At 43.7% G+C, this 13,383-nt stretch overlaps 1 protein-coding gene across 1 annotated transcript in view; it reads left to right on the forward strand.

Annotated features, from left to right (window-relative positions):
- The window catches only part of lhx3 (LIM homeobox 3), a 60,686-nt gene that overhangs the window by 40,015 nt on the left and 7,288 nt on the right, over nucleotides 1-13,383 (forward strand). Inside the window, exons 4-5 of the mRNA XM_078227546.1 lie at nucleotides 4,328-4,530; nucleotides 8,465-8,616. Coding sequence (XP_078083672.1) covers nucleotides 4,328-4,530; nucleotides 8,465-8,616 — 355 coding nt within the window. The remainder of the gene's footprint in view (nucleotides 1-4,327; nucleotides 4,531-8,464; nucleotides 8,617-13,383) is intronic.

Here is a 13,383-nt window from a genome sequence, read left to right on the forward strand (position 1 = left end):
ATGCCTACTTAAATCATTGTTATATAGGCTCTCTGGGTAGGTGCCCATTTATTTTGCGAGGTGCTGTATTTACCTCTTTGAGTAGTGTGTCTATTTATTTTTCTAGATATCATACCTATTTATCTATCTGGCTACTTTGTCTGTATCTATTCACCAAGGATTACACATTGTTCAATTATTTTTCAACCTTCCAGGTAGGGAAAAATTAACCTCACATGCAGCATGACCTGTACAACATTTTGATTTGAACTGATAAGTGACCAGATAAGTGCCAGATAATGACCATCTAGACCATCTAGAAATTAGTATATTCCTTGATGTTCAGTGGAACCACGATCACTTAACGCTCCACCATCAACATCCTGGTGGTCACCATTGACCAAAAACTTAAGTAGATGAACAACATAAGTACTGTGGCTACAGGAGAAGTTCAAATGCTGGCTAGTCTGCAGTGAGTAACTCACCTCTTGACTTTTCAGAGTTTACTCACCATCTACAAGGCATAAATCAGGAATGTGATGGAATAGTTTCCTCTTGCCTGGATGGGTGCAGCTCTGACAATACTCTTGAAGCTCGACACCATCCAAGGCAATGCAGCACTTTTAATTGGCATCCCATCCACAGCCTCAAGAATTTCTTCATTGCGCCAATGGTACATCTTAGCTGCAGTGTGTAAAATCTGCAAAATGAACTGCAGAAACTCACCAAGATCACTTCTGCTCAACTTTCAAACGCGTCACCTCTACCACCTAGATGACAAAGGCAAGCGGGTGCATGGAACACCACCATCTTCATATACTTCCTGACTTGGAAATATATCATCATTCCTTCATTGTTGTTGGGTCAGAATAGTGAAATGTCCTGCCTAACTGCACTGTTTATGTACCTACAACACATGGACTACAGTGGTTCACAAATACAGCTGGCAACAACAGCTTGAATGAATAATAATAAAAAATTCAGTTTCTTGTATCCATTTCTATGTCTGCGTGCTGCATTATCTCTCTTTCTGGATACAATATCTATTTATTTGTCAGGTTGTGAATTGGTGGCATTCTCTCAACCAGAAGTTGTAGACGCTCAATCAATGAGTATATTCAAGACAGAGATCATTAGATTTTGGGGTAAAGGGGAATTAATGGATATAGGCGTAGTTTATGGTGGTGGAGTTCAGGAAGAACTTGCCATGATCTTGTTGAATGGTGAAGCAGGCTTGAAGCATCAAATGGTCTATTCCTGCTTCTATTTCTTATGTTCTCACGTATCTACTTATCTACCTGACTACTCTACCCTATTAATCTATCTGTGTACTGTATCTATTTGTCTCTCTGGGATTGGCCTCTATGTATCAGTCTAAGTATGGTATCTACCTGCAAACTGTATCTATTTACCAGGGAATAGTATCTATTTGTATAACTGTGTGCAGTAATTATTTATCTATGTGTACTTAAACGATTTATTTATCAGGGTACTGTATCAATTTATCTCTTTGGCTGATGTGCCTATTTATCTATTTGGGTATGGTTCTAGTTATCCATCTGTCTACAGTATCAAATTATCGATCTGGCCACTGTATCTTTTATTTATCTCACTGATCATTGTATCTCTTTTTCCTTGGGTATCTAATTGGTACCTGTATCTATTTAGCTCTCTGATATTGTATCTATTTACTTATGTGGGTAATGTATGTATTTATCTGTCTGGATTCTGTGTTTTTTATCTTTATTATGTTTTCAATTTATTTGTCTGTGTACACTATTCTTTTATTTTTCTGGGTACAACACTGATTTATCAGTGCTGGGTACCGAATTCATCTCTCCGAATACTATATCTATTAATCCATCTGAGCACAATATCTACTTATCCATCTGGGCATTCTTTATATTTTTCTATCTAGCCACTGCATTTCATTGCCTACCAGAGTGCAGTGTCTGTCTCCAAAAGAGAAAATGCTGGAAAATCTCAGCAGGTCTGGCAGCATCTGTAAGGAGAGAAAAGAGCTGACGTTTTGAGTCCAGATGACCCTTTGTCAAAGCACTTTGATAAAGAGTCATCTGGACTCGAAACGTCAGCTCTTTTCTCTCCTTACAGATGCTGCCAGACCTGCTGAGATTTTCCAGCATTTTCTCTTTTGGTTTCACATTCCAGCATCCGCAGTAATTTGCTTTTATGCAGTGTCTGTCTGTCTGTCTATCTATCTAATCTCCCAGTGTACTACATCTATTAATCCAGTTGAGTTCAGTATCTATATATCTATCTGGTTAATCTGTCTAAATGTATTTCCCTGTGTAACTTATCTATTTTATATGGGTACTGTATCAATATATTCCATTGCATATTGTACTTCTTTATCTATCTATATACGATATATATTTAACTCTCTCTGGACTGTAAATAGCCACATGAGTTCCCAGTCCAAACATTGTCTGCTGTTTTATCAATGACCTTCCCTCCTTCATTAAGTCAAAAGTCAGATTGTTGGTTATCATTGCACAATGTTCAATTCCACTTGCAACTTCTCAGATAATGAAGCAATCATGTTTGCGCACAGCAAAACCTTGGCAAGATTCAGTCTTGTGCCAACGCAACTTGGCAACAGTGCGTATACCATGTACAAAATACTCGGCAGAAACTCACTACGGCAACTTTAACAGCACCTCCCAAACCTGTGACCTCTAACATCAAAAAAGACAAGGGCAGCAGAAGCATGGGAACATCACAACCTGGAAATTCCCCTTCAGGTTATGCACCATCCTGATTTGGAAATATATCGCTGTTCCTTTATTGTTCCTGGGTCAATATATTGGAATGGACTATCTGGGTATTGTGGGTGTGCATACCTATGGACTTGAAAAAGGCGGCACATCACCACCTTCTGAAGGGCAATAAGTCATGTCGATACTCCAATATATCAGTATAGCTATATAGCTATATATAGCTATTTATATTTCTAAATACCAAAGCAATGTATCAATCAGACTGCAGTATTTATTTATCTCATTTATCTATTTGGATACTGTATCTATCTCTCTGGATGCTGTATCTATTTATTCACCTGCATACATTCTGTCTCTAGGTTGTATATCCATTTATCTGCCTGGGTGTTGTATCTGTCAGTATTTGGTATATTTTTACCTATATGTGTATACTGTCTGTGGCCACTCATTATTTACAGTACATCTATTTTTCCAACTTAGAAACATAGAAAAACTACAGCACAAAACAGGCCCTTCGGCCCCACAAGTTTGTGCCGAACATATCCCTACCTTTTAGGCCTACCTATAACCCTCCATCCTAATAGAATAGAACTTGACTTTGTAGATATTTGATGTCTAGCAAAATGAACACAGAAAATGCTGAAAAAACACAGCAGGTCTGGTAGCATCTGTGGAGAGAAAAACAGAGTTAGCGTTTCGGGTTGAATGACTCCTTGAGAACTGCTAGGGAACAGTTCCAAAGAAGAGTCATTGGACTGTTTCTCTCCCCGCAGATGCTGCCAGATCTGCGGAGTGTTTCCAGCATTTTCTGTTTTGATTTCAGATTTTCGAAAGCATTTTGCTTTTGTTTTATGAATAGCCCCTGCTTGCAGTGTTTAGGGCAGGAACAAATTCTGTGTGGTGTTTATCAGTGGACAGGAATTGCTGCACACATTATATATTCATTGCACAACACGATATGGTACAGTAAGCATGACTAACAACTTACATTTATGTAGAACTTTCAACGTAATAGGCGGCGTGGTGGCAGGGTGGTTACCACTGCTGCGTCACAGCGCCAGCGACCAGGGTTGGATTCTGGGCTTGGGTCACTGTCTATGTGGAGTTTGCACCCCCCCCCCCCCTCCCACCCCACCCATGCTTGCCTGGGTTTCCTCCAGGTGTTCCTGTTTTCTCCCACAGTCTTGATGTGGAGATACCATCTCCTACAGTCTGAAAGACGTGCTGGTTATAGATGCATTGGCCTTGCTAAATTCTCCCTCCGTGTACCCGAACAGGCGCGGGAGTGTGGCGACTACTGGATTTTCACAGTAACTTAATTGCAGTGTTAACGTAAGCCTACTTGTGACACTAATAAATAAGCTTAAAAAGAAACTTGCCGTGTACATTACACAGCTAGCTAACCATTGAGGATATGTGTATGTGTGTGTGGCTATCTGTTACTCTTTAACTCGCGAATCGACGTTAGGGCAGGAAATGAGATCCCGAGCGCTTAGATCTGTCATAACAGCTTTCACGGATGGAGGGCTAACTGTGGCAGTCGGGTTGTACAGATCCATCCCAGTCCTGAACCTGGATTCCATTGAGCCCCTTTTCTTTGGCCGTTGCAGGAGATTTGGAAGGAAATGCGCCGCTTGCCAGCAGGGAATCCCCCCTACCCAGGTGGTCCGCAGGGCTCAGGATTTCGTGTATCACCTGCAGTGCTTCGCCTGCATCGTTTGCAAACGCCAACTCGCCACCGGAGATGAATTTTACCTTATGGAAGATAGCAGACTGGTCTGCAAAGGAGACTATGAGGCGGCGAAACAAAGAGGTAAGTTACACCCCTCCCCCAGGCATTTAGAAAACAGAGAACCATTTCATTCCACCGTAACTTCCAAATAACATTAAATATGCAGATTTAATTTCTTGCTGCAATTAACACTACGGTCAAATCATGTTTAATTGACAGAAATTGCTCATAACGTGAAATTGGGCATGTTATTGAAACATGGACCAGGAAAACCAAGAGATGGATCTGACATTTTTTGACTTGGTTGTATTTAATATTCTCTTTTGATCCAAAATGAATGGATACATTACTGGTCCGTTTACTTTTCCATTCTGTGTGGACAGAACAGTGAATCTGAAGCTTGTTAACTGTATTAAAGAGGTGCAGATACGTAGAGCTAAAGTTTCAATAACTTTGGAGTGCACATAATATAAGCAGTTGTACACAAGATGTGAACGTATAATTCATACAGTTTGGGGGCAATAAAGTCCACATTTTTAGGTTTTATTATAACTGTCATCTTTTGTGATATATGAATCCATCTGACTTTTCAAAATCGTTGAAAGCATTCTTTGTGAAATCAAATGAACATTAACATTGAAAATATATGCCTGTATACATAAAGTAAGAAGTTTAACAACACCAGGTTAAAGTCCAACAGGTTTATTTGGTAGCAAAAGCCACAAGCTTTCGGAGCGCTGCTCCTTCATCAGGTGAATGGAGAGATAGGTTTCACAAACATGGACAAAGACACAATAATAGTGTTTCTGTCTATATATGCCGTGCCTGTGAAACCTACCTCTCCACTCACCTGACAAAGGGAGCCTCCCGAAGATACAGAAGGCAAACACACCCGGCTGTCCCATCGTATCGGGCAATGGGACCCTGTGCGAGAACCTTTCCGGCTACGTCGAGGGCATCCTGAAACCCATTGTACAAAGAACCCCCAGCTTTTGTCGCGACACTATGGACTTCCTACAGAAACTCAGCACACATGGAGCAGTTGAACCAGGAGCACTCCTCGTCACAATGGATGTCTCGGCACTCTACACCAGCATCCCCCACGATGATGGCATTGCTGCAACTGCCTCAGTACTCAACGCTGACAACTGCCAATTTCCAGATGCAATTGTACAACTCATCCGCTTCATCCTGGACCACAAACTCTTCACCTTCAACAACCAGTTCTTCATCCAGACACACGGAACAGTCATGGGGACCAAATTCGCACCTCAATATGCCAACATCTTCATGCACAGGTATGGACACGACCTCTTCACCGCACAGGACCTTCAACTGATGCTATACACTAGACACATCGATGACATTTTCTTCCTTTAGACTCATGGTGAACAATCACTGAAACAACTATATGATGACATCAACAAGTTCCATCCCACCATCAGACTCACCATGGACTACTCTCCGAAATCAGCTGCATTCTTGGACACATGCATCTCCATTAAGGATGGTCACCTCAGCACTTCACTGCAGCGCAAGCCATCGGATAACCTCACGATGCTCCACTTCTCCAGCTTCCACCCTAAACACGTTAAAGAAGCCATCCCCTACGGACAAGCCCTCCGTATACACAGGATCTGATCAGATGAGGAGGATCACAACAGACACCTCCAGACACTGAAAAGATGCCCTCATAAGAACAGGATATGGCGCTCGACTCATCGATCGACAGTTCTGACGTGCCACAGCGAAAAACCGCACCGACCTCCTCAGAAGACAAACACGGGACACGGTGGACTGAGTGCCCTTCGTCATCCAGTACTTCCCCGGAGCGGAGAAGCTACAACATCTCCTCTGGAGCCTTCAACATGTCATTGATGAAGACGAACATCTCGCCAAGGCCATCCCCACACCCCCACTTCTTGCCTTCAAACAACCACACAACCTCAAACAGACCATTGTCCGCAGCAAACTACCCAGCCTTCAGGAGAACAGTGACCACGACACCACACAACACTGCCACAGCAACCTCTGCAAGACGTGCCGGATCATCGACACGGATGCCATCATCTCACATGAGAACACCATCCACCAGGTACACGGTACATACTCTTGCAACTCGGCCAATGTTGTCTAACTGATACGCTGCAGGAAAGGATGTCCCGAGGCATGGTACATTGGGGAGACCAGGCAGACGCTACGACAACGGATGAATGAACACTGCTCGACAATCACCAGGCAAGAGTGTTCTCTTCCTGTTGGGGGACACTTCAGCGGTCACGGGCATTCGGCCTCTGATCTTCAGGTAAGCGTTCTCCAAGCTGGCCTTCACGACACACGACAGCGCAGAGTCGCTGAGCAGAGACTGATAGCCAAGTTCCGCACACATGAGGACAGCCTCATGTGTTCATGTCACACTATCTATAACCCCCACAACTTGCCTGGACTTGCAAAATCTCACTAACTGTCCTGGCTGGAGACAATACACATCTATTTAACTTGTGCTTAACCCTCTCTCCACTCACATTGTCTGTACCTTTAAGACTTGATTACCTGTAAAGACTTGCATTCCAATCATTATTTTGTAAATTGTGTTTGTGTCTTTATATGCCCTGTTTGTGAACACAACTCCCACTCACCTGACGGGGGGCAGGGGGCAGCGCTCTGAAAGCGAGTGGCGTTTGCTACCAGGTAGGCCTGTTGGATTTTGGCCTGGTGTTGTGAGACTTCTTACTGTGTTTACCCCAGTCCAACGCCGGCATCTCCACATCGTGTTGTGATCTATCAGGGGTTACACCATGTTCCCACACCCCACTTATTGCTGATCTCACATCATGTGCCTCTGGTCCATGTTGTGTGAAGCCATCTCATCACAGTGAGTTTCCGTTTTCTGCTCTTCTCCAATATCAGTGAGTGTCACCCTCTGTGTTAAAATTGTTGTGGGAGGTCTCACAGCGCCAGGTTGGGGGTCCAACAGGTTTATTTGGAATCACGAGCTTTCGGAGCGCTGCCCCTTCGTCAGGTGAGTGGAGAGGTAGGTTTCACAGGCATGGCATATATAGACAGAAACACTATTATTGTGTCTTTGTCTGTGTTTGTGAAACCTACCTCTCTATTCACCTGATGAAGGAGCAGCGCTCCGAAAGCTTGTGGCTTTTGCTTCCAAATAAACCTGTTGGACTTTAACCTGGTGTTGTGAGACTTCTTACTGTGTTTACCCCAGTCCAACACCGGCATCTCCACATCATGTGTTCATAAACTCAGATATACTGACATTGTCATATCCACCGACTTTCCAAATCGTTGGAAACATTATTTGTGAACAATCCCACATTAACATGGATAAGATATGCATGTACACATAAACTCAGATATATTTACATATACAGGGCAGCACGGTGGCACAGTGGTTAGCACTGCTGCCTCACAATGCCAGGGACCCGGGTTCAATTCCCGGCTTGGGTCACTGTCTGTGTGGAGTTTGCACCTTCTCCCTGTGTTTGCATGGGTTTCCTCTGGGTGCTCCGGTTTCCTCCCACACTCCAAAGATGTGCAGGTTAGATGGATTGGCCATGCTAAATTGTCCCTTAGTGTCTCAAGATGTGTAGGTTAGGTGGATTAGCGGGGTAAATACTTGAAGTTACGGAGAATAGGTCTGGGCGGGAATTCCCCTTAGCGTCAGGGGGATTACATGGGGTTACAAGAATAGGGCCTGGTTGGGATTGTTGTCAGTGCAGACTCGATGGGCTGAATGGTCTCCTTCTGCACTGAAGGGAATCTATGATACACGACATGCTCAGAAAAGCCCACCCAGCACATTCTGATGTACATCTACACCCAGTCACCCAAGCAAAGGCACACAATGATGATCTGTTGTATCCTCTCCCCACATCACCCCTAACCTAGCTCACAACTCAATCCAGCCTGCTGCAGTCCATGCAGTTGATTGTTAAGCGGGTTCTGGAAGAATTGGGCACACTTCACTCTGATCACCAGACTTCTCATTTACTTTCAGAAGCGGAAACTAATGCCAAGAGGCCACGCACCACCATCACTGCCAAGCAGTTGGAAACTCTGAAGAATGCCTACAACAACTCCCCCAAACCAGCTCGCCACGTGCGGGAACAGCTCTCCTCTGAGACTGGCCTGGACATGCGTGTGGTCCAGGTATGAAAACAAACACGGTTTATTTAATATAAAAAACTGCTAAGTGTTGGAAATGTAAAGGAAGAACAGGGGGAAGGTTTCTTTTTATTCATTCGTGGGACATGGGTGTCACTGGCTGGCCAGCAATTATTGACCATCCCGAGTTGCCTGAGGGCAGTTGAGAGTCAACCACATTGCTGTGGCGTTGGAGTCACATGTAGGCCAGACCAGGTAAGGGTGGCAGATTCCCTTCCCTAAAGGGCACTAGTGAAACAGATGGGGTTTTCCCCCACAATCGACAATGGTTTCATGGTCATCAGTATGTTCTTAATTCCAGATGATTTTTATTGAATTCAAATTCCACCAGCTGCCGTGGTGGGATTCAAACCCGGGTCCCCAAAACATTAGCTGAGTTTCTAGATTAATAGTCTAGCGATAATACCACTAGGCCATCGCCTCCCCAGTGGAAAGGCAGGGAGAATGGGGATGAGAAAAATATCAGCCATGATTGAATGGCGAAGCATACTCGATGGGCCGAGTGGCCTAATTCTGCTCCTATGTCTTATGGTCTTATGGAAATGTACAACAGGTTCATTGGGAAAGAGGGATACGAGCCTCTGCTCAGAACTAATGAATGCAAAAATCATTACCCATTACATAGAAGCATAGAAACTAGAAGCAGGAGTAGGCCATTCGGCCCTTCGAGCCTGCTCCGCCATTCATTATGATCGTGGATAATAATCAAATTCAATATCCTGATTCCCCCCCTTCCCCCCATATCCCTTAATCCTTTCAGCCCCAAGAGCTATATCTGCTTCAAATCTAGTTTAATTGACAGAAATTACTCGTAACATGAAATTGGGCATTCTTCTCTAACTTCATCTGCCAATTGAACCTATCTTTAGTTCCTCCATGCTCTGCCTTTAGTTCCTGTATAGTAACATGCAAACTCACTGCCCCGAGATTTAACAACCTTAAATTTGTAATGATCCTGCAGGAACATATATAAAGTTATTAAGTTAAAAGGACATTCTCTTCACGAATAAACGTTGGACAAATCCTTTTAATTTCTAAACTCACTAAATACAATGAAAATGAAAATGACCCACACAACTACAATTTGGCATTCAGATGATCACACAGAAATAGGTTGTCATGCTTGTTTTGAGTGAGAACAGTGTAACTTGAAATTCTGTTCAGATGAGTAATGATTGTGCTAGAAAAGGGGCCCTTCCTCGGCTCTTTGCCCTCAGCGTAAATATTCCCCCTCCCAGATGAGCCCTTTTATCTTATGAGCACAGTGATCAGCACTGCTGCCTCACAGGACCAGGGACCTGGGTTCGATTCCTGGTTCGGGTCACTGTCTGTGCGGAATCTGTGTGCTCTCCCCATGTCTGCATGCGTTTCCTCCGGGTGCTCCGGTTTCCTCCCAAAGATGTGCGGGTTTGGTGGATTGGCCATGCTAAAATTGCCCCTTAGTGTCATGGGGACTAGCTAGGGTAACTACATGAGGTTATGGGGATAGGGCCTGGGTGGGATTGTGCAGATTCAATGGGCCGAATGGCCTCCTACGCTGTAGGATTCTAAGATTCTAAAATGTGAGTAACAGTTTAACTATAGTTATAAGTATTCGGATATTGCCAACACTGATGACTTGTGGAGTTTCATCCGCTCACTCACTGTGTCACAATGAAATGGTGTCAACATTCAGCACACTCGAATCAAACTGCTCGATGCGTTACATTTATGGTGAAGTCCAGTGACATATTGCAAATCGCAAGAGGGAGAAGTTTGGAGCAAATGTGTTAACTGTTTCCTAGCATAACATCATGGACAGTGATGCCACCATGCTTACTAAATTTCACACTGAATATTGTGCAACAAAGCAAACCATTCAATTCAAACCACTCCACAGAAACTACCAGCGCCCACCCCCCGCACCCGCCCACCCCCTTTACTTCATCTAATCGGACAAGTGACAAGGCGGCATGGTAGCACAGTGGTTAGCACTGCTGCCTCACAGCACCAGGGACCTGGGATTAATTCCCAGCTTGGGTCATCGTCTATGTGGAGTCTGCACGTTCTCCCCGTGTCTGTGTGGGTTTCCTCTGGGTGTTCCAGTTTCTTCCCACAGCCTGAAAGACGTGCTGGTTAGGGTGCATTGACCCAAACGGGTGCCGGACTGTGGCGACTAGGGGAATTTCACAGTAACTTGTGACTTACTTGTGACTAATAAATAAACTTTAAAGTCTCAAGAAGAATCAAACGTTAACTCCGATTTTTCTTCCCACAGATGCTACCAGATCCACTGAGTCTTTCCAGCATTTTCTGTTTTGATTTAAAAATATTTCTGGACCTTGTGAGTGTCATGTCAAAACTATTATGTACAGGGTTAAGCAATTGCATTTTTCTAGTATCTGGCGAGAGGTGTTAGAAATAACATCAAAGACATTAGTGGCAACGTTATATTTACAAAGTGCCTTTCAAGTAACGGTTGAGTCCCAGGGTGACTCACGGGGGCATACTCACAAACTGACACTGAACTAAAGGATGGGATATTTCAGGATAGGCGGCCAGAAGCTTGGTCAAATGAATATGTTTTAAGCGGGCCCTTAAAAGGAGAAGTGGAGAGGATTAGGGAGAAAATCCCGGAGCCTAGGTCCATCAAAGGGGCAGCAGAGTGACCGGGGGGGGATGCACGCTATGTGTACAGAAAATGGTGTTGCTGTATTGATTCTATAAACGTTTATTGGTGTTCCAGTGGTAATTAGATGATAATGATTTACCAATAACATCAGAAATGCGACCATTGCCTTTGTTGTTTGCTTATGGTCCCATTGGGCCCGGTTGTCCAATTAGTGTCCAGTTAAAGGACGGATTACATCTCCATTACCCAAGCTTACGAGGATAGCCATTAGGTCAGATTCTAAGCCAGAGGAGGTAATTATATAGAAAACAAAAGGAGATTGTTATAACTGGTAAAGGAAAGGTTACAACTGCCCTTCTGAAAGTAATTCCTAATGTTCGACCAATGGATGCAGGAACTGTGGAATTATCCAAAATACAATGGAGCAAACCCTTGCAACACAGTGAATCTGAATCAGCTGCGTACAGAGCACATGCCGACTCCACAATGGAGTAAAGGGGTTTCCACTATACTGCTAACATGACCCTCCTGATCACGGCTGCATTGTATCGCTGCTGTCCCGACCTTGGGCTGTGTGGCTGATGCTCCGATCATGGGGTTAGCCTGGGGAGGGATACTTTTTCACACACAAACAAAAACAGAAACTGATGGAAAATCTCAGCAGGCCTGACAGCATCTGTGGAGAGAGAATAGAGCCAATGTTTCAAGTCTCGATTACCTTTGTCAGAGTCCTTTTTCTTGGCAAGTGTAGGGGTGTCTGGCGATTACAAAGTCACCCAATATTACAAAGTACCTATCAAGGAGCAATAGGCCATTCAGCCCAACAGGTTCGTGCCAGTACTTATGGTCCACAGAAGCTTCCTCCCATCCTTCACCATCCAACCTCTTCTATTCCTTTCTCTCTTAAATGTTTATCTATCTTCCTCTTAAATATGTTGAAGTTATTCATCTCACCTACTGCTTGTGCTAGTGAGTAATGCATTTTAAACACTCTTTGGTAAAGACATTTCTCCTGATTATCCAATTGGATTTGTTAGCGACTCTATCACCCACTTCTAGTCTCACTGTGTTCGCTACATCAACTCAATCAAGCCTTTCTGTATTCCTAAAGACCTCTAACAGGTAGGTCACCCCTCAGGATGTCCCTGAGATGGTACATTGACCATGGAAAGAAGCGGGCATAATGGGATCGATGCCCGGATTGCTTATCATGTGTCTCTTGGTGAATTACCCAGTTACGGAAAAAGCATCTTTGACTAAGTGCTCAGTTACACTGGCTGCTCACTGAAGGTCACCAATATGGCAAGGCTTGAAAATCAGTGCACACAGGCTGCTAATGGCATTACATTCAAAGAGTTCCGATTATTCAGCATGAATAATAGTCAGTTGTAAAATAGAAACCTTAATCCCTATGAATGGAAAGTAATTGAACACCCTGCAGAGTGGTTAACTCTTTCATTTATTTTTTTTGTAATTGGCCAGAGCTCAGCCTGACTCACCTCTCTCTGGCCTCCTGGTGGAAAATAAAACTTCTACCCTGGGTGGAGGGAAAAGGATAAAGCTTCATTACATTTGTTGCCAATCTGATTGGTGTCTAGAGAAAATGGTTTTCTATTAGGCTGCAAATTTCATAATGGGGAGAAACTTTATTCATTCATGGGACCTGGCATCGCTGGGCGTCACCAGCATTTATTGCCCATTCCTAGTTGCCCTCAGAGGGCAGTTGAGAGTCAACTACATTGCTGTGGATCTGGAGTCACATGTAGGCCGGATCAGGTAAGGATAGCAGATTTCCTTCCCTAAAGGATATCAGTGAACCAGATGGTTTTTTCACTCTGCTGGCGCCATTGCCCATGCTTGAAGCACTATTCATGCCCATTGTTCTTTGAGGAACCTACCAAGCCCAGTGCCAATTAATAATATATCTGTTCCCTTGTTTCACCCTTGCTGTTTACATTGATATACTATGAGAACCAGTGTTTGCTTAGCCACATGGGTATAAATGTTACAAAATTTGAGAGACCAGTTTTCAACCAGTTTTCAACCAGGTTAACTTTGTTTGATGCCACTTAGAGTATAACTTCTGTCTAATGTTAAACCTGGTATAAAAAGTATACACAGATTTCATGGATACCCTGAGT

Source organism: Mustelus asterias, chromosome 13 (assembly GCF_964213995.1).
Source record: "Mustelus asterias chromosome 13, sMusAst1.hap1.1, whole genome shotgun sequence".
NCBI classification, from domain to species: domain Eukaryota; kingdom Metazoa; phylum Chordata; class Chondrichthyes; order Carcharhiniformes; family Triakidae; genus Mustelus; species Mustelus asterias.